The sequence below is a fragment of the Talpa europaea genome (assembly GCF_964194135.1).
Source record: "Talpa europaea genome assembly, chromosome: 13".
Lineage (NCBI taxonomy): Eukaryota > Metazoa > Chordata > Mammalia > Eulipotyphla > Talpidae > Talpa > Talpa europaea.
The window spans coordinates 82,096,684-82,119,482 of NC_140080.1; the positions used below are offsets into that span (position 1 = coordinate 82,096,684).

The following is a 22,799-nucleotide window of genomic DNA, read 5'->3' on the forward strand; positions in this document are numbered from 1 at the left end:
CATAACAACCCCCTGTGCGCAAGTGAAAGCTCCCCTTTCACTGTGGCTCTGGGGTCTTGCATCATCTGTGCCCCACTCTCTTCCTGATGAAACTTCTGCCGCTCTCCTCACCCACTGCTCCTCACTGCTGTAGCACAAATGCCGCACATGCACTCAGCTGACTTAGGCCCCAGGACCTTGCACCTGTTCTTTCCTCTACTTGGCATGTTTCCCCCTAGATAGCCACATAACTGGTACCATCAAACATTAGCTGCTCAAAAGGACCTTTTCTGGTTTTGGAAAGTAAAATGGCACTTTTACTATTTCCTGCTTTACAGCACTTAACACGGACCGTTGCTTACCTACACTAGGATGTGAGCTCCAGAAGAGTAAAGGTTTTGTTTTGTTCCTGCTGAAGTCACAGGATTCAGAACAGTGCCAAGGACATGGGAGGCACTCAGCAAATACCTGTTAAAAGCCTGAACATGTGGACTAATGAAAGTGGTGATTGTTCCATCTCTGCCTGAGAAAAATCCTGTTAATACTGTGAATTATATGTATGAGAGAGAAGAGGAAGGAGACAAGAGGAAATGGGCATGTGGAGAGAGGGGGGAAAGCGTGTTAATAAATGAACAAGAAAGGGAGGAAATGATATGAAGTACATCAATCAGATTTGTAAATCTATAGAATCTACAAAGGGAAAAAAACTTTAATTTGAATTTGAATTTCACAAATTGGGAGAAAAAAAATAACAGTTTATCCATGAGTTAAAAGGAGCATACAAGTATACTATAATTAAAAATATTAAAAACAGAGGAAAGATACATTGATGTTCATGAAACTAAGGAGGAAGGCTATTGGAGTATGCCCTCCGCATGGGATGAATGTTCTGGAGCAATAGCGGCTGGGTAGACAGGATCTCCTGCACCTTGTCCTGGAAAAGCTTGTTTGCTGCTCTCCCTACTTCAAACTCTCTGCGCTCCTCTTCCTTCCTTGCCTCCCGGGCCTGCTGCTGGTAGCATATTTGCATCTGAAGTTGCTTCTTATACTCCTGGGCTAAACTGCAGCGTCTAAAACATTAAAAGTGTCAAAGCATAAAATTATAAAAACAACAGCATTTGGATTTATTTGGTGCATTTTGCATTGAAAACTTAATTGTGAAGTCAAATTAAAAATTCTCATTTAGGGCCTCCCCGGTGGTGCAGCAGTTGAGCGCTGGGTTGCGAAGCTGCCCGCAGCCTCTGCAGTGCCAGTTCGATCCCCAGCCACTGGGCGAGGGTCCCACATGGTGCGCAGACCTCTCCTGCTGCCCGCTGCTCCCCTCAGCAGTCTATTTCGTCAGTCTGCCTGCTCTGCTCCCTGCTCTGGCTCTGGTGAATTCTCTCACCCTCCCGCACTTCTGACTGTACCCAGTGCTTGTATAAACAAATAAATTAAATAAATAAATAAATCTTTAAAAAAAAATAAATTCTCATTTAAATCAGGGTGCCTGGGGACTAAATGGAGGAAAAAATCAATAGTGTGCTTATTACACAATAAAAATTAAGATAATCTTAGAACAAGTATTGTTCTAAGCATCCTACTCAAAATATTTACTATTATGTGAAGGGGGTCCTTGGCCCCTCTCCCCTCCTCTCTCCCTCCTCTCTAAGGAAGAAACGACTTCTCCACTGGTCAGATGGAAGCAGGCCGGTCTGCCTGTGTTCTGCTCTGTTCTCCATCAAAGGAAGGACAGCAGTGGTCCGTCACTGCAGCTCACTGGGTAAGGTTCAGCAATAACTGCACAGTTTCCTTCATCTATAAACCACATTTTAACTCTGTAACTCATTTTAGGAATTTTTTATTGTGGCAAAAATCATATAATGTAAACTTTACCATCTTAACCATTTTTAAATCTTTTTTTTTAAAGATTTTTTTTAATAGATGAATGTTTTTATTTATTTATTTGTTTGTTTGTTTGTTTTGTTTATACATGCACTGGGTACAGTCAGAAGCGTGGGAGGGTGAGAGAATTCACCAGAGCCAGAGCGGGGAGCAGAGCAGGCAGAAGGACCGAAGTACACTGCTGAGAGGAGCAGCGGGCGGCAGGAGAGGTCTGCATGCCATGTGGGACCCTCCTCCGGTGACCGGGGAGCAGCCGGGGATTGAACCGGCGCTGCAGAGGCCACGGGCAGCTTCGCAACCCAGCGCTCTACCGCTGCGCCACCTGGGAGGCCCTTAACCATTTTTAAGTGTACAGTTCAACGCTGTTGGTTACATGTACATTGCTATGAAACAGAGCTCCCAAATCTTTTCATCCTGCAAATCTGAAACTCCATACCCATGAAACAGCAACAGCTCTCTTCTTCCCCTTCTCTCCAACCATGGTGATCACTCTTCCACTCTTCACTATAAATGTGACTATGTTAGGTACATCACATAAGTGGAATCATACAGTACTAATCTCTTTGTGACTGGCTTATTTCACCTAGCACAATGTCTCATGGTTCATCCACACAGTAGCGTGTCAGAATTTCCTTCCTTTTGGAGGCTGAAAAACACCCCATTATGGGTATAGACCATATTTTGTTTTTCTCATTCATCTATCAAGGGGTACTTGAATTGTTTCCCAAATCCTATGAACATTGGTGTGCAAACATCTCTTCCAGACCCTGTTTTCAATTATTCTGGAAATATGCCCTAAAGTGAGATTGCTGGATCATTTGTAAGTTTTTAAAGAAACATCATACTTTTCCACAGCAATCATATCATTTTACAATCTATAAATTTAAATATCAGTTTTTATCAGAAATAAAGACAACAGCATGAATATGCCTCGTGACAAATTCTATGTTCTGTAGATGCCACGATAATATCTCCCCTTCCACATGCTTATTTCCCCACCCTCTTGAATCTGGTCAGGCCCTGTTGCTGCTTTTGTGACCAACAAAATATGACAGAAGGGAAGCTATGCCAGTCTGAGTTGCATGCCAGCTTACATGGACAGGTATCTTAGGCGTCCACTGCAATTGAGGCTTTGGAAGAATGCAAACCTGACTTGAAACAAATGAACCAAGAATGACCCAGATGAACCTTGTCAACCACAGAATCATGAGAAATAATCATAACTTACTTCAAGCCACAAATTATGGGGTGCTTGTTATACAGTAACAGGTAACTAAAACCTTCAACCCAGACTTAAAAAAAAAAACAATCTCTCAATTGATTTCAGAAGTTGGTGAGGGAAGAGAGTGGCTATTCATTAAGTCCCTCTCCTATCTCCAACAGCAGAGTTTTCAAAATGAGAATGAAGTCCCCCAGAGCAGCAGCAGCAGCGGGGAGTCAGTAGAATAGGCCAGATAGTGTCACTAGATTCCCCTAAACGGACAAGGCACGTAAACCATACACTTTCTAAAAAGAGCTTATTTCAATGCTACAAGTGCAGGTGACTCAGAGGACAAGGCTCAGGGACAGGGAGGTGACCATCCAGGATGAGGTTAGCATGGTAGGCAGTGGGAATGGGCTGCGATGGCCAGGAAAGGCTGCAGGCGGTGGCTGCCCATTCCTTCCACCCGAAGCTGGCTGTGGTGACCACAGGGCCACCTGGCAGAGGAAGGCAGTGGTGTGTCCCAAAGCACCTGCCCAATAAAATTCATCCTGGGGACATCTGCATTGACTCTTAGCCCCAGAAGACTTTCCACTATTCTAACCAATTCAGCCACACTGTATCTCAGGATTTATTTCATGAGGGAAATTTTATTTCATTAAGATTTAGTGTGGGTGCCTATTTTTGAAAAAAAAATTTTTTTCAGGTGTTGACCCAATTTAATACACAATGTGTATGATCAGTATGAAAACAATGACAATAGAATGTCACCTTATTTGTACATGAAAAGTATATGCTTCTTTTCTTATGAAATTTTATAAACTGCTCTGAACTTTTAAGAAAAATGCCATACTGATGTAAAATAATGCAAATAGTGCATGATTTATAACACACTGTCCCCTCTCTATGTTAAAAGTCTGCCCTTTTTCAAGGTAGGGAATAAAAAAAAGAATACAAAACCATACCTTGCAAAATTCTCCTTCTCTTCACGGTTAAGCTCTCTAAGACCTTCATTTATGCGTTCCTGTTCCATTGCACGTTCTTCCTGTTCTTTTGCTTTTCGTTGCACTGAAAGAAAAGCAATCTTTGTTAAACGATTCTTTTTGGACAAGACTTGGTGACATCTTTCTGGAAATCAATGCCATTTGTCCTTAGGGAGGCCTGATCTTAGAATCAAGAAAGTAGAAGTAGTCATTTCCTCTGAGTATAGAACAGAGTGTGTGTTACAACTACACAGATTTTCTCTTAATCATTTTTCATTGAAAGTCTATGCTCAGCCCTTTTCATACCATATTACCACTGTTTAAACACTTCCCAGCTTTTCTTTTTGAGGCCAAATAGTCTTACTGCTCTTTATGTTAATAAGAGGGTTTACTAGAAATAAATATTGGAAAAACAGTACATAAGGCTCTTATAAATTGATAAGAAAATGTATGCAACCCCAGTTGAACAAAAGACAAAGAAAATAAACAAGAGTTTACAAAAGAATAAACGCAACTGGGCAATATCATCTGAAATTTACTTATCTTTGACCTCAAAATCCATTTATAGGAATTTAAACAATCAAATGTTAGCCCAAAATAAGAAACAACAACAATAACAAAACAGCCTATGTATCAGATAGTAACCTGCAATGCTAAAACAGTAGTAAAAAAAAAAATCCAAAACACAATGAAGGAAAGAGCATTAGCTGCGTATAGGTAAAATAAATTATGGTCCAGTTTTATAATGGATTTCTAGACAGTCATTTAAACTCTCATAATTGAAGAAAAGTGTCTATGATTAATAGAAAGTGCAGACTGTAAAGCAATACATACACTATGATTCTAATTTGAGAGGGGAAAATTATATTATTACTGAAAATATCAGAAGAAACCACATTGAGTTGTAAGTAGTAGCTATTTCTGAGTAGCAGAATTATGATTGATTTTGTTTCCTTGCTTATAAATGGACCCAAGTACTTAAAAGTTCTGTGTTTTCTCAATATATTCTAAAATGTTTATCACTAATGAATACAGAAATCTGTTTTGCTTACAATCTTTCTTCTCATTTTCTTAAAACTTCATGTGATATCAGCTTAGCAATTTTCAGCTCCTGTTATAACTCCCAGGGTGGAGAATTAGTCAATGGAACCAAGATGAACTTTCTTTTAGAAAAACAAGCTGGTGCAAATTCACTAAGAGTGAATCTGTCCACACCACCGTTTTGGTTCATTGGGCTGGACACGGAATGTTGGAAATTTGGTGGTGGTATTTTGTCCTCACAATAAAAAATTCCCATTGTGACCAGGCAGTTTGAAGCTGAGAGAATACAATGGTACACTGAGAGAGATGAGCAAGCCCCCGTGAGAGCCAGAGAGGGTTTATCATGGAGAGAGGATACAGAGCGCCTCTCTCAAAGAATGAGACATCTGAGCTGGCCTTGAAAGATGCCCAGGATTTATCAAGATCAAAAGCATCAGAGGCAGAGAAAACTACCCAAGCAAAGAATGAAGGTGTGGGGACACCTGCAGAAAGAACAGAGGGACAGATAAAAGGGAGGAGGGGGAGATAGATGTCTGTACCCCACCTTCTTCCTCCCTTCCTTGATCACTAAGGCATACAGAGCATTCAAAGGATCTTCTGCTTCTTTAACCTTGAGAACCTCTCTCCCATGACTACTCAGAATCTGGGATATAAAACTGTTCATTGGTTATGCTTCATGTATTTAATTACAGAAGTTCTGTATAGCTGGGATTTGCCTTCATCCTCCTTACATCCCTCATAGTATTTCATACATAATGCCTACAGAATAAACACTGTGCAACTTAAATTGAATTAAGGTCTAACTCTAATATAATTATAATTCATTTCCTTACACTTTTCTTGAACTTGAAGTTTTCTGGTACACATGACCTCATTCTCAAGTTGTTTCCTTGCATCTTTTTCAAGTCTCAGCTCCTTGTCCTTCTCAGCCAACTTCTTTTCTTTCTCTTCCTCCAGTATCCTGTCCAATTCTTTCTCCTGAGCTTTTTCTTCCTCACGTCGCTGTGCTAGGTATTGATTATATATCTTCTGTTCTCTCATCATCTCTTCCTATAAGACATAAAAATAACTTCATGTTGTAAAATGGTAGGTGTAGTGATGATACTAAGGGTGAGTTTAAAAACAATCTTTACAGTCACAATCCCAAATATTACATTAAGAGTTTACTCTAAAATTGTTGGGGGGGGGGCATGAATGGGGGCATAGATGAAATAAAAATAGTCATTCACAGATGATGTTGAAGCCAGGTGGGTTGAAGCACATGGGAGTTCACTGTACCATTCTTTGTATCTGTTAGAAATGTTTTATAAAAACTTATGAATTGGGCATCCCTGGTGGCACAGTGGGTTGAGTGCAGTGCTGTGAAGCTGTCTGCAGCCTCTGCGGCACCAGTTCAATTCCTGACTGGCCAGGGAGATTCCCACATGGCGATGCAGACCTCTCCTGTCTCACCCACTGCTCCCCTCAGCAGTATATTTCGGTCCGTCTGTCTGTTCTGCTCCCCACTCTGTCTATGATGAATCCTCTCACCCTCCTGCACCTCTGGCCTATACCCCAGTGCTTGTATAAATAAATAAATCTTTAAAAAATAATTTATGAATTAAAACACATTCCCAAAGCATTTGTGAAAGCAGTGACCAAATAATTTTAAACCACACAGCTTTATTTTCATTTGGGCAGATGAAACCTGAACCAAAGTCACCACTACTATTATAATGTTGTTTCCTTGACTAGAAAACAAGTCACCTGATACTTTAAAATAGCAAATCTCAATTTAGCTGCACTATGGAATCACCTGGGGAGCTGAGTATCACCTCCCCAGAGATTCTGATCTAAGAGGTAACGTTTAATGTCCCAGATGATTATTTTATTTTTGTTTACATTTTAAAAGGACAGGTTTATTAGGAAAAACAGAGGTACCCGCATAGTCAAGGTGGGCAGGAGAGCTGCCACTATTGTTTTAAAAAGGAAAGAAGATTGTTCCCAGATGATTCTAATGTGCAGGTAAGGACACAAAATGCTGTTTATACTGCAGGCATTTTTAGTTGGCTTCTCTGTCCTCTGTGGTGGTATATTTGTGGCGGCACCTTCAACCTCTGACCTGATCGCTTTAGAATATCATAGATTTGAGGCAGGACTCACAGGTTTGAGGGGAGCTGCATCCTCAGAACTTGTAGACAGACAGGACTCATACTTACTTATGAATAAATTTAGAAGAAGTACAAAACTTACACTTTGAAAATTAATATTTTTTAAAGAAATTTAAAAAGACCTAAGTAAATGGAAGACATAGGATGTCTTATCATAGGATGTATTATCAGAAGATAATATTACTGAAATGACCATCATCCCTTAATTGTAATCGCAATCAAAATCTCAGCAAATTATTATTGGCAAAATGATTCTGAAGTTTGCATAGAGTCAACACTGAAAGACAAAAACAAAGTCAAAAAATAACAACAGTACAAAACACAACAAAGCAAAAACAGACAATTATAAATCAGAGACATGCTGCAGGGGAGGAGGAGGGAAAGGAATCAAAGAGAGGGAGGGAGGAGCACAGGGGACTGAGGTGATGGTGCACGGGTGCCTTGGGGAAGGAGATTCTATGGGGACTCAAACTGAGGGGGTGGGGGAAGCAAATATTGTTTAAAAATGAACAATGATGTGGGCCTCCCCAGTGGCGCAGCAGCTGAGCTCTGGGCTGCGAAGCTGCCTGCAGCCTCTGCAGCACCAGTTGGATCCCTGGACGCCGGCAAGGATCCCACAAGGTGCACAGACCTCTCCTGCCACACCTGCTGCTCCCCTCAGCAGTGTACTTCATCAGTCTGCCTGTTCTGTTCCCCACTCTGGCTCTGGTGAATTCTCTCACCCTCCCGCTCTTCTGACTGTACCCAGTGCTTGTATAAATAAATAAATTTTTAAAAAATGAACAATGATGTAAAAAATTTAAAAATTAATTAAAAAATATTTTTTTAAAGTCAAAGTACTGATACTACCCAACTTCAAGATTTACTGTAAGACTATAGTAATCAAGACAGCACAGAATTTGTGAAAGGACAAATAGATCAATAGAAAAGAATAGAGAACCCACATTAGACCACGACCAACAACAAATAGTAAACTGATCCCTGACAAAGAAGCAAAATACAAAGCAGCTACTAAAGTCCCAACAGTTGCTGGGACAACTGGACATGCACATGTGAAAAAAAATGGGTCTAGACACGGATCTTACATCTGTCACAAAATTAATTCAAAATGGATCATAGGCCTAAATGTAAAACATAAAACTATAAAACTCCAAGGAGATAACATAGGAAAAAATCTAGATAACCTTGAGTTTGATAGCAAGTTTTTAGATACAACACTAAAAGCACAATTCATAAAAGAAAGAATTGATGGGCCTCCCCTGGTGGCACAGCAGTTGAGCACTGGGCTGCGAAGCTGCCCTCAGCCTCTGCAACACTGGTTTGATCCAGGCCACCTACGAGGGTCCCACATGGTGCGCAGACCTCTCCTGCCGCCTGCTGCTCCCCTCAGCAGTACACTTCGTCACTCTGCCTATTCTACTCTCCGCTCTGGCTCTGGTGGAGTCTCTCACCCTTCCGCGCTTCTGACTGTACCCAGTGCTTGTATAAATAAATAAATAAATCTTAAAAAAAAATTGATAAGCTGGACTTGATTAAAATTAACAACTTTTGTGCTATGAAAAATACTATCAATGGGGCCTCCCTGGTGGCACAGGGGTTAAAGACAGCGCTATCAATCTACTGCCAGTCACTGCAGCATGAGTTCGAACCCCAGCGGCCAGGGAGCTGACCCACATGGTGCAGCAGACCTCTCCTGTCTCACCCGCTGCTCCCCTCAGCAGTGTATTTCAGTAGATCTGCCTGTTCTGCTCCCTACTTTCTCTGGTGAATCCTCTCACCCCCCACCCCTTCACCCCTGGCCTGTACCCGAGTTCTTATATGCATAAACAAACAAACAAACAAACAAACAAATAAATAAATCTTTAAAAAAGAAAAAGAAAAATACTATCAAGAGAAAGAAAAGACAGCCAGAAACTGGGAGAAAATATATAGTTCACTCTCCATGTGGCTGGCCCTGCAAGACTGAGAGCACAACAAGATCTCATCCAGCACATTTAGACATGCCATAATGTCTTACTCTCTTTTGTTTCTTTTTATCAGCCTCTTTCTGTAAGTCTTCTAGGGCCCTCTGCACAAGCTGCATGTCCAGGTACTGCTCGTCTCTCTGTTCCCGCTGCACATGCTCCATCTTCTCTTTGAGGCCTTTTTCCAAAGCAGCCCTATTTTCCTGTTTCATCCTTTGCTTCTTTAGCTTCTCCTGTTCATTCTCAAGTTTTACCTGTGCAGAGCTGTTTTTCTAAGGTAAAAAAATAATGAAGATCAGCATAGTTGGACAAAGAGATGAGATAAAGGGTTTCTTGGACACACACACACACACACACACACACACACACACACGAGAAACAAAGAAATGAAACAACCTTAATGCTGAGTTGGTGATAAGGTTTTATAAAATTTCTACAGGTGTTTATAAAGTAATAAATAATAGTGGAATTCTAAATGCAGAAAAGTATAAAAAGAAATCACCTTTAATCCTAGTACCCCAACATATCCCACCACTCTTGACATTTCTGTACACAGTAGTCCCCTTTTATCCATGGGCTTCATTTACCCAGAGTCAACAGAGGTCCAAAAATATGATACAAAACAAGATATTTTGAGAGAGAGGAAGACAGAGACAGTGACAGAGAGACAAAGACCACATTTACATAACTATTATTACAACATACTGTTATAATTGTTGTAGTTTATCATTTTTTTTCTAGTCTCCTAGTGTACTTATTTATAAAGTATACTTTGCTGTAAGTACATGTATATAGGAAAAAAGATAATACAGGCAGGGTTTGATACTACCCTTGGCTCAGACACCCACCGGGAGTCTAGAACCGGCCCCTGCAGATAAGGGGACTGTCCAGACTTACTCTTGTATATACATCTGCACATTGAGATTTGGACATATTATTAAGCAACAATAAGAGTCCAAAACTGGAGATGTGCATGTCAGTTAAATACACAAAATGAAATTTTAAGCATTTTGTTCTATAAAAGAATTCACCCTCTCCCATGCATTGTCTTATCTTTCTGACACTCCAGGCTGGCTTAATTGCCTGACTACTCAAGCAGTTTTAACTCGGGCACCAATGCTTTTGGACATTGTGGATTTGGCAAAAGTCTGGGTTTGGTATCAACTTAGGCATTAGCCTTCTCTCCAGAGGCAGCTAAACTCTCCTGGAAGGATAAGCACTTGCCTAGCTGGGACGGCAATCATGAAGATGGGACACAGTTCCCAGTTTGTCTTGACGTAACAGACATTCACAACAGCCATGAATAGCATGGTTATTGGTTTGTGAGAGGAGAGGTATATGCTACAATTTTTCCATTAATGCCAAGAGCAGTAAATCTGCACTGGTCAGTGAGGGTCAAATTAGCTAATGTAAGTGAAAATGCCGGGTCTCCCCTGGTGGCACAGCGGTTGAGCGCTGGGCTGCGAAGTTGCCCGCACCCCTGCAGCGCCAGTTCGCTCCCTGGCCGCTGGCGAGGGTCCCACATGGCATGCAACCTCTCCTGCCACGCCAGCTGCTCCCCTCAGCAGTGTATTTCATCGGTCTGCCTGTTCTGTTCCCCGTTCTGGCTCTGGTGAACTGTCTCACCCTCCCACGCTTCTGACTGTACCCGGTGCTTGTATAAATAAAATAAATAAATCAAAAAAAAAAAAAGAAAATGCCATGCGGCATCCAAGGGAAACAGTGGGTATCAAATATGAAAGGCAGTGGTTAGCAGGGCACACTTTTCAAGAAGTAAGGTTGACAACACCAGGAGGAAGCAATCAGCCAAATCCAGACCATGAAAGAGCTAGAGAAGGGGTTGGGAGAAGTGTTCCAGATGCAAAGACCTAAAATATTTTATAAAGTCTTGGTTTCACCAGGAGAATTCTGATTTTACACCTGTTATGCTGATATATTGAATTAATAACACTTCCTGTAAACTCAAATGTGCCCTAGTTTGAATGATACTCTGTCTAAAAGAAACTTGTAACATAAAAACCATGTTTGGACCCTGATTTAAATATAAAATAATTCAGACACTGATGGAAATTTGATGCTGATTTTAAAAGATAAAAATGAATGTTAATTATTTTTTAAGCTCTGATTGGCATTGTATAAGGAAAGTCCTTATTTATGTAAGATGCATACTTGTAATGCATTTAAGGGAGAAATGACATGTCTGGGATTTGTCCTAAAACAAAACTGAGCGCAGGGGTCAGGTGTGAGCAGGAAGAAATCAATCTGGCAAAAATCTATCAGCTGCTGAAAGTGGGAGATGGGTACACAGGGATTCACTCTAATCTCCATTCTATGCATTTGAAAATGTTCATAATAAAACAATTAAAAAGGGTGGAATTTATACAACATTTTTGAAATGATAAAATAGTGATAAATATCCTATCAGTGTGTGCCAGGGCTAGGGTTGAGAAAGGGCAGAGCTGTAAAGCTGGAAGCAGTGTCTTCGGGTGATGGAACACTTCTATATCCTGAAGCTGGTATTGCTTATGTGTGATAACATCTCATAGAAAAAATATCCTTTCTCCTACAGCGTGCATACATAAATGGTGAAATTCAAAGGTTTCCTGGTTTTTATTATACTTACACACACACACACACACACACAGGGTTATATAAAGGTACACAGGTGCTATTTTTTGCAACTTCTTGTGAGTCTAAAGTTATTTCAAAAAACTTTAAGCAAGGTAGAGACAGCAACATATAGTTGGAGGGCTAGGCATGATATAACAAAAAATAAATATTTGTTCTTTGTACTGATTTCTGGCACAAAGCTCCTAAAATCCTCGGACTGCCAAAGTGAGAAGGTAGTCTTTTGTATCCTGATGAAGTGATTGCTGGCTGGAGAATCCTAAATGGCTCCAGGATGGGGCCTGGTCACTAGAAAGACCAAGCCATGTGTTTAGAGGATTGGCACTTCCAGCTCCCTCCTCTACTCCCAAGGAAGAAAGAGGAGCTAGAGATTGAATTCATTCACCAATGGCCAAAGACTTAATCAATAATGTCTATGTAATGAAACCTCCATTAACACCCCAAATGATAGGGTATGGAGATCTTCCAGGTTGGGGAATACATCGAAGTCCTGGGAGTGTGGTTTTCCCAGGGAGGGTATGAAAGCTCTATGCAAACAACCCTGACTTGTGCATCTCTTCAAGAAGTGTAGGTAACCTGGGGACCCACTCCCTGAGGCTGGCATCTGAAGGAGGGGGCGACCTGGGAACTGAGTTCTCAAACCTATGAAGTGTGACACATTCTCTGGTGGTTAACATCAGAAATGGGTCTAAGTGAAGGACACCTGGTTCAAGGAGACCACAGAGAATCAGAGAATTGTTTGGTGTGAGAAAAAAAAAAAAACCTACATTTGGTGTCAGGAGTATTATGGGTAAAAGTGGCTCACAAGGTGTGTTACACCAGAGGAAGGGCATATGTAAGGCATATATGTAAGGCAACTGAGGGTAGTCATTTTTATTTTCTCAGAGAAGCTGAAGTATTCAGACTTTTGGGCCTCCCTGGTGGCTCAAGGGGTTAAGTCTCAACACGATCAAGCTAACACCAGCCACTGCAACATGAGTTCGATCCCCAGCCAGGGAACTGACCCATATGACACACCAGACCTCTCCTGCCTCACCCGCTGCTCCCCTCAGCAGTGCATCTCAGTGGATCTGCCTGTTCTGCTCCCCACTCTGTCTCTGGTGAATCCTCTCACACACACACCCTGCCCCCGTTCCTCTGGCCTACACCCCAGTTCTTGTATGCATAAATAAATACAAATAAATCTTTTAAAAAAATGTTTAGAATTCTATCAAATTCTTCAAAACACAGCAGTCTCAGACCCAGAGAAGGCTTCTGAGGGCTCTGAAATACCTTAACTTTGAATTTTCTTAAGATTCCAAATTTCAATGTTTGGAGTTTTCCAGGAAAATATTGCTTTTGTCCCCTTAAATTTAGTGGTATTAAAGTATCAGTGGCTGAAAGGTTGATAAACTTACAAAACTGCTGCTTTTTTAGTATTCTCACACATTTCCTTTGACACAGTAGGGGCAGCAATCTTGTTGGAACAAAAATATGGATATCCTGGAGGGAGGGGATCAGTCAAGTTACCAACAACACTTTACAAAGGATTCAGGAACTCTCCATTATCCACACCAAAGCATGGGGGGATGTTGCCAAATTCACCACTAGCCCTCTAGGGCACTGCCAGTGATTAGCCCACTTCATCCTCACAACAAAGACAAGTGTCTTTTGCCTCCTTTTTCAGATGAAGAAACTAAGTCACAGTAGGGAAGTCACTTGCCCTACCCAATAGAAGGCTCTGCTGGGCCTTGAAACCCAAGGCTCTGAACATGGTCTTGTGACCCTGTGACCAACCAGGCACTTAGGCAAACTGTCCAGAAACTGGCCTACAAGGGCGTCCCACCCACTGAGTTAACCATCCCTGACTAACGCTTGACGAGGCTCACCAACAGGCGCGCCTCCTCGTCCTTCAGCTGCTGTGCTGCCTGCATGTGGGCCCTGATGCTGGTGATCTGGGCGTCCAGGCCCAGGCGTGTGTTCTCCACCAGCTCTTTCTGCCTCCTCGCCTCTTCGGCTTCTCGCTTTTCCTTGGCCAATCGGTCTTCCTCCCAGAGCTTTGAGAACATCTGCTCTTCTAGAAGCTTTTGCCTTTTCAGCTCCTCATTGAAAGTGACCTGTGCTTTCCGCTCCTCGCACACCTTCTTCTGGTGGATAGAAGAGAGTTTAACACGGAGCTCCTCGCAGCGTTCCCTGAAAGGAGAATTTTAAAAAGGCAGAAGCCAGCCTTTCATGAAACACTACTCTCTTTAGGGACATACCAGCACTGCTATGCATTGCAGTAAGAAAAGTCAAAGCCTGGATTTAGGCCATGTGAGCAAAGTAAACAGGTGAGGGAGCAACAGGAAGGCAGAACCATGATGTCACAAATTACAGGCATTGGCGTCAAGCTGAGCAGGCTTTGATCCTAGTTTTGACATTCCTGTGTGGATCAAAACCCCAGCCTATCTGAGCTTGTTTCTGCATCAATAAAATAACTGTCTTTTAAGGTTCTGGTAAGGACCAAAGATAATGGATGTAAATACCTGGTAGATAATAGGAGTTCATGAATGGTAACTGTTAGTATTACTGCAGTGGAAACAGAAGAGGGATGAGCCCCTGTAATACAAATGGGTTAAGGGTATGGCAGGAAGAGATCCCACATGCAGAGCCAAGGAAAAATCCAAGCGGGTCAGCATATCGTGGTGAAGCCTCCCCACTGCTCCTGTATTCATAGCAGGGCATGGTCCACTAATGGGGTTTCTACTGGAGTCTAGACAGCAGCTCTACTGTTGCATTTTCATACCCAGCCTCTGTCATCATCCAGGAAGAAATGCTCTTTCTCTAAGTATTTAGACCTCACTCCTCTTTCAGTCTTAGTAATTCAAATTTCTCCAAACGTATGGGCCTCCCTGGTGGCGCAGGAGTTAAAGACACAGCGCTATCAAGCTATCGCCAGCCACTGTGGCATGAGTTTGATCCCTGGCCAGGGAGCTGACCCACATGGCGCAGCAGACATCTCCTGTCCACCCACTGCTTCCCTTAGTAGTGTATCTCAGTAGATCCACCTTCTCTGCTTTCTGCTCTGTCTCTGGTGAATCCTCTCACCCCCCTGCAACTCTGGCCTATACCCCAGTTCTTGTATGTATAAATAAATAAATTTTTTAAGTAACTTCTTCACTGAGTTCATTTTTAATGTAAGGGCTGTTATATTCAATACCATCTGTGTTTTAGATGTGCCCTGCACTTTAGAATGACTTAGAGATAGCTTCCAAACCTCACTCCCCCTTTCTCCCTTCTCCCCCAGACTAGACTCGTTAAATCAGTTCCATCTGAGGGTAGGACATAGACATCTTTATTTTTTCAGAGCTCCTCAAGAAGGTTCAGGCATACAACCACATTTGAGCACCTCTGGTTGAAAAGTGTTTATAAACATCAAGTTTTCCTCCTGTGTTCTAAATCAAGTTGGGCACTAAGAAGCTGAAATTTGTAAAATGGTCCCAACAAAGAACTTCCAAGGTAATCTGAGTTGCTGGTCCTCCCCTCGTGGTGCAGCAGTTGAGCGCTGGGTTGCGAGGCTGCCCGCAGCCTCTGCAGTGCCAGTTCGATCCCCAGCCACTGGCGAGGGTCCCACGAAAAAAAAAAAAAAAAAAAAAAGGGAAGTCTGCGTTGCTAAGACTAATGAAAGGATGGGAATAAATCAACATTTATCAAGTACTATAAGCATTATTCACCCTTCGATAAGGATTAGTTTCATTTGCCTAACTAAATTGGAATCTCCTTGAGGGTTGGGGCGTGGTGTAATTTCAGAAAATAACTTACTCAATGCCCCATAAATGTTAATTTAACAGATAATCATGCTGATGAATAACATAAATGATAACCAGCTGTTATCTATATTCTGTGAAAGACTCAAAAAGATAACAGAAGCTGAAATTACTAGGTTAACAAAAACTTTCACATTGAAAATGAATTCATCAGGGCCTCCCCGGTGGCACAGCGGTTGAGCGCTGGGTTGCAAAGCTGCCCGCAGCCTCTGCAGCACCGGTACGATCCCCAGTTGCTCCCCGGCCACCGGAGGAGGGTCCCACATGGCGCGCAGACCTCTCCTGCCGCCCGCTGCTCCCCTCAGCAGTGTACTTCTGTCCTTCTGCCTGTTCTGCTCCCCGCTCTGGCTCTGGTGAATTCTCTCACCCTCCCGCGCTTCTGACTGTACCCAGTGCTTGTATAAATAAATAAATAAATAGATCTTAAAAAAAAAAAGAAAAATGAATTCATCAGTCTAAAATTCTAACAGAAAGTCCCTCAGTGCCTGTATTATTCAATGATGTGTATATAAAACCATGACTTGAAAATACAACTAACACATATACCCTCTTAAAGCTAGACTTTTAATATTAGTTAGCATTCCTAAATCTTTTTTTAAAACACCAATCTGGGGCCTCCCCTGGTGGTGCAGGCGGTTGAGTGCCGCACTATAAAGCTGTCCGCAGCCTCTGCAGCGCCTGTTTGATCCCGGCTGGCCGGCCGGCCGGCGAGTGTCCCACATGATGCAGAAGACCTCTCCTGTCCCTCCCGCCCGCTGCTCCCCTCAGCATTGTGTTTCGTCGGTCTGCCTGTTCTGTACCCAGCTCTGTCTCTGGTGAATCCTCTCATCCTCCCGCACATCTGGCCTGTACCCTGGATCTTATGTAAATGAATAAATATATCTTTAAAAAAAAAAAAAAAAACCCAACCTCAGTTCCTCTGCTGTATTTTCCTGACATCATTACCTGAATTGCTGGTCTAGCTTTGCAGTCACAAAGTCTTGTCTTTCTTTTTCTTTCTTCTCTTTCAGTAATCTGATTTTATCTCTCATTCTATCTGTTTTTTCCTCAATTGTTTCTTCTTTCAATTGCATTTCAGAAAAATACTCATTTTCTTCTGATGCCAAAAGTTCACGTAGCCTGAACCAAAATGACAAAAAAATTAAAACTTTCATGGCACAGCCAATTTTAGTAATTGATTTTTATTTTTATATTTGATTTTAGAAGCATATTTTACCATAATTTTGTTATAAATTTTAATCTTCCTCATGATAAGGTCAGTTGACATTTAAAACCATGAAGAGACAAATCTGTGTCATGTTTTATTCAATTGCATACAAAAGTGATATGTAATATACCATCTTCAAAAAGAAAATGAGTAGATTTTAAAGTAACAAAATACATTATTTCAAGGATAGGTTATCACAAGTGAAAACACAAACAAGCAATAGCCATTGATTTGGTAGGAATATAAATATCTCAGCCATGATCTTTACTATAAAAATTCACTTGATTTTTGATTGGCTAATCTCAAATTGTGGTTTGGGGCAAGTTTCATAGACTGGGACACCCAGGTTTGAGCCTTACTTGTTTCGCCTTTCTTCAGTGTTGATGATAAACCCTTGCATGGCATCCTGGATTCTTGCTTGCACAAGACTTTTCACAAACTTGCGGTCAGTGTGCTGTTCCCACTCAGTTTTCAAGCGGTCCCGCTCACTTGACTTAATGGAAGCCAAGATAGCATGATGTTCCTGATGGCTGCGTTGGATTCTCTGTAGGTGTCTCTCAGTCCCTTGGTCTTTGGGAGGCTTGGCTCTCTGAAAACCAGTAACAACTGTCACTTTTGAGAGGTCTAAAATCAAGTGCATATTTCCAATTAATCATGACATCCACCAGTACTCAGACTAAATAACTTGTGGTATATAAACCTAATACACACTGTTACAACTGCAAACAGCTTAGATGCTTAAGATGTGATTTGCTTGGTTCTTGAAACTAATGTAAGATACCATCAAATCAGTTTCCAATATTCTTGCCTTTTGAATAACAGTTGATAAAATTAGTTAAAAATTGGAACAGGACTCCAGATTTTTTGTGTCAAACCTAGAGAGAGTATACATGCTCTGATAACATTGCTCGAGGGGCTTCAACTAATTAGGGCAGACTGTGTAGAACAAGAATTAGAGGTTTTCTAATTCCTGACCTTGATCTTGCCACCCAAGATCACACACTGTTTCTCAAGGATAGGTAACATAGTTATTGCCATCAAAATATTTTCAATTAAGAAGCTACTATCAGGCCTCCCCGGTGGTGCAGCGGGTTGAGCGCAGCACTGTGAAGCTGTCCGCAGCCTCTGCAGCGCAGGTTCGATTCCCAGCCAGCCAGGGAGATACCCACATGGCGCGCAGACCTCTCCTTCCTTGCCCGCTGCTCCCCTCATCAGTGTGTTTCAGTCTGTCTGCCTGTTCTGCTCCCCACTCTGCCTCTGGTGAATTCTCTCACCCTCCCACGCCTCTGCCCTGTACCCCAGTTCCTGTATAATAAAATAAATCTCTTTTTAAAAGGTTTATTTATTTATATAAGCACTGGGTACAGTCAGAAGTGCGGGAGTGTGAGAGAATTCACCAGAGCCAGAGCAGAGCCAGAGCAGAGCAGAACAGGCAGACTGACGAAGTACACTGCTGAGGGGAGCAGCTTGGGCGAGACAGGAGAGGTCTGCGCGCCAGGTGGGACGCTCACCGGCCAGCTGGGGATCGAACCGGCGCTGCAGAGGCTGCGGGCAGCTTCACAGCCCAGCACTCAACTGCTGTGCCACCGGGGAGGCCCTAAAATAAATCTTTTTAAAAAGCTACTATCTAGATATGCAGAATAAAAATAATGAATTGTGAAAATGAAAACCCCTTTACTAAGACAGAAGAAAGGGGCCTCCCCAGGTGGCGCAGCGGTTGAGCGCTGGGCTGCGAGGCTGCTCGCAGCTTCTGCAGCGCCAGCTAGGGATCTCTGGCCACCGGAGAGGGTCCCACAAAAAAAAAGAAAGAAAGAAGGAAGAAAGGGAGACAAGGAAAAGAAAAGAGGGAAGGAACTAGGTGGTAGAGTTTTACTCCTATTTCTATTGTGCTCAGAAGTTTAATGCAAGGGCTGTGCTCTTTAAATTTTGGATATCTTGAATTTCTATAAATACATCCATTTCATTCAAACTTCCCCTGAAGATTTGAAAACATAACCTCTTTGAATACATATGGATGCATTTAAATATAAAATCACAACAGATTATGTCTTTTTTCATTTCTCTATTCCTAGCCTGAGCACGATGCCCCTCACTATCAGGTTCTCAATATAAGTGAATAAATGGATGGATGAATAAATGAAGAAACTATGTTTCTGGGTAGGCTGGATGCAATTTCTGATCCTCCTGGGGCCACCATGAAATCCATGGTCTTGAAGTTTGTATGTCCAGCCGGTTTAATGAAGTCATCCTTAGGAGAGTAGTGAGACTCTGGATTGCAGATTCATAGTCACAAAATTCGTAACTCATGTGGCAGAGTGAATATGATCATTTACACTTAAAACATCACTGTTAAGGTCACTAAAATAATAGGGCTGGGTCTTGTTAAAGGAGTCTCTGGGAAAAGAAAATCAACATTTGAAGACAGCCTGATGAAAAGACTCAGGGTTCAGTGTGCACTTAATATATTTAGATTTAGTTGAATAAGATAAGGCAGGGTTGAGATGGGTTGGAGACATAAGGTAATGCTAAGGGGTTATATCATGGGAAGTAACAAGCCATCTCAGATTTATAGCCTAGAGCCAGTTAACTGTTTTCTAATATGTACGAAATTTTATTAATGTAGATTCATTTGACAATAAAATAGAACAGGGTCAAGGCTACACTTTGGGCCGAACACACATAGGAACTGAGGCTTCCAGTAGACATACGAGCTAAGAACCATGCACCAAGGTCAAAAATCAATTCTCTTGAGTTGTTAGTGCAGAAACCAGGCTCTGCAGTACATTTTGACTAAAGACAAGAATGGGAATGGAGGGTGACAGCCTGAGGCAAGGAGTGAGGAGCACTTTAACAGCTGGGGCAGCCTGCACAGGACTCTGTGGTCGGGAAGGACCTATCTCTAGATGAATAATGTATGGCCAGAGTAGTCTCTGAAAAGGGAATGCCAATCCATGTAGTCTTGGCATTACTCAAAATCTACACTGCTTAATAGAAATATAACAATATGAAGCATATTTGTAATGAAACATTTTCTAGTAGCTGCATTTAAAAAATGTAAAAAGAAAGAGGGCATAATTTTATCAATATCTTTTATTTAAGCAATGTATCCAAAATATTGTTATTTTAAACTTTAAGCACACTTAAAGTATACAAAACTCATATGTGATTAATGACCACATTATAACTCTAAGCTATGCTAAAGGCAGAACACTGGAATTAACAACATTACAGTTTCAAGGTCACCAGCAAAGCCTTTTCTTATTGTAATATCTCAAATTACAGTTCCTAGTATTACCATTTCTAAAGTCTTAAAGAACAATGCTTTACAGATTGATTCTGGCCTCTACCCATTACTAATTGTGATCTTAAGCAAGTTACTTAGTCTCTTTGAGCCCGTTTCCTCACCTGCCAAAATGAGCAAAATAAATGTTCCCCTAAAAAACTACTTCGAGAATCAAATAATTGGGTCCCTAGGTGGCATTCAGCAGCTAGCTGCTCCTTTTGCTTCTCCATTACTCAAGACAGTACATCTATTATTGCTTCCTCCTGGAGCTGTTGGCTTTCAAATCTCAACTCTGGTGGCTTGCTTTCTTTATCCACACTCTGCCACCTCCAACATCCACATTGCTTATCATAATCTGACATCTGAGATGTACCAACTCTGACCTTTTCCTTTTCCTCCTTATTCTTCTACAAGCACAGAGCATTCATAGGCATTCTTACCTCATTTAGCGGTCACATTTTTGTGTGTTCCTTATTGGTTCCTGGAACAAGTAATGACACCTGACCAAAAGCCCAGTGCCTAAGCTTTGTATTTAGACACAGAACTCAAAATAGATAGCTTCTCTCCTTCATGAATTGCCTGAAATTATCACCTTGTACCCTACAGTCCATAGGATCCTCCAGTCTACTTATTTCCAGAGTGATTCTCTAGATCCTTGGGCCTAGAGAAGAGGGAGCAGGTCTACACTGAGAATTGCTCTGTGTACTGTGGAGCATAATAAAACTGCATCATTCATTATTCCATAAAGTGCCATCACAGACAATATAGCATATCATTATCTACAGCATTTATCTTAGATGGTTTTATGAATAAGCAAATTGTTCCTGAAATTAGTTGATAAGCAACTTGAAAGCAGGGATAAGACTTATGAAAGGTAACCTCCCAGTATACTGTATTTACAGTATACCTCTCACAGTCCTGTGTACACAGTGGGGGCTCAAGTAATTTCTCTGCTATTGCTTAATTACTCCTGGAAGGTTTTCTAGTCAGAAGAAACAAGTTTGTAGACGCACAGGAATCCAGGAGTACGAACAAAGTGTCTGGGGTTCTGAGCAGGACCCATCAAATTCTGCAGCAGGCAGCATTAGCCTGAAGCAACCAACTATCATCCTATTTCAAGACCTGCAGGGACACTTGTTATAGTTGAGCTGGCATAGCAAGGGCTCACAACACTTACAGCCCAATCCCCCTTCCACAGACCGAGTTCTTGGGCTGGGCACAGGCCCAGCCCAAGTTTATTCAGCAGAATCACATTCAGTCCAGACCCCTGATTTCCTGCCACCTGGCCTAGTCCCCGCTCTGTGGCCATATTTAGCACTGAAAAGGAACAGAATTTTGAGACTTGGAAACTGAAAAACCTCGAGAACCCAAGCGGCGATTATCCAAACACAGAATCTAAATATTATAACTGACTGTATGCGGGTGGGGAGGAAGAAGTGGAAAGGGAAGGTGGTTGGAGTACAGGAGTTAGGTGAGCAACTTTATTCCTCCTTGTTTCAAAATCCAACCCACTGCATTAGGTACCAGGTACCCTACAGAGCCCCACCTGGGGGCCAGGATGGGCTCAGCTGGGCCAGGAGTGACTGGAGAGGCAGAAAACAGTAGGTTCCCGCATTCACATCTCGTGCTTACCACGATCACCACTTTGGGAGTAGGGCCCTTAACCTCCCGCTGTACGATGCCAAACCGCTGGCTGTACATTTTCTAGTTCCTTCAGAATAGGGGTGGAATACACCGCGGCTCCCCAGCCGCTGCAACCAGCACTGTTAGCTTCCGCGACGCGTAGTTCTCGTTGCCATGGTGCACCTCGCGTGAGAGGCGGAAGTTGGCCCCGTCACCATGGTGACCACGGAGGCGGCACTGGCGACATCCTCTCGGATGGGAGTTGACGAGCCTGCGCGATCCTCGGCCCGCCCGTGGCCTGGCCTCCTGCCAATCTCAGTCCCTTCCTCTAGAGTTCCCCAGAAAAACAGGAAAAATCTTCCTTACCCAGAAGTGAAGGCAAAGATCTAATCACAAGCCAATTGATTTTTCTATTTAGACCCTGTAATCGGTCTAAAAACCTGAGGTAAGTGAACATTTTGTGGAAAGGCTAAATTTTGTGGCCATCTCCAATTTAATCTTGATGATGAGCATAATAATCATCACAGGACCACCTTATATTTGCATAGTTCTTTACAGTAATTTGCAAGGTATTTTCACACATAAAACCTTTGAGCCTCACATATATCTTACACGGTTAATGGAACAGCAGGTATTACCCTCATTTTACATCTAAGACAATTAAGGCTGAAAGCCTAAGTGCCTCCTCAGCCCATTCAACCAGCAATTATAACTCTTATTAATAAAACCCTAGGGCGTATCCTTGGGGCGCCCTAGGATGGAGGGGGGTAGCTCAGAAGGGCCAGAAGGGCAGTGACACAAGGTGGCTGGCACAATGAAGATGAAGAGTCTGGGTCTAGGGCCACAATGAACCAGGGTAAGGAAGTGGGTCACAAGTGCAGGTAAAAGGGCCCCAAATTCCGGATCGAGAGTAACAGGCCGTCCAGACTGGGATCCTGGAGGGGCCCTAGCACAAGTGGAGGCTATAGCTGTACTTCTGGTCAAGATCAAGGTGGAAGTTAACACCTAAAAGCTGCTCATGACACCACGTGTGTCACTCTAGAGGGAGGAAGGGTGGGGAGCACGGAAAAA

General features: G+C 42.3%; 1 protein-coding gene across 1 annotated transcript; it reads right to left on the minus strand.

The window, feature by feature from the left end:
• Positions 1-820: 820 nt before the first annotated feature.
• Positions 821-21,845, minus strand: CFAP53 (cilia and flagella associated protein 53; the record flags this gene model as incomplete). The annotated part of the gene is made up of 8 exons (XM_084252898.1): positions 21,738-21,845; positions 17,182-17,411; positions 16,561-16,734; positions 13,699-14,002; positions 9,256-9,474; positions 5,922-6,138; positions 4,030-4,132; positions 821-1,049 (listed from the first exon to the last, which is right to left on the minus strand). The coding sequence occupies exons 1-8, from the start codon at positions 21,804-21,806 to the stop codon at positions 821-823; spliced, it is 1,545 nt and encodes a 514-aa protein (XP_084109024.1). The 5' UTR covers positions 21,807-21,845.
• Between the last annotated feature and the right edge of the window lie 954 nt (positions 21,846-22,799).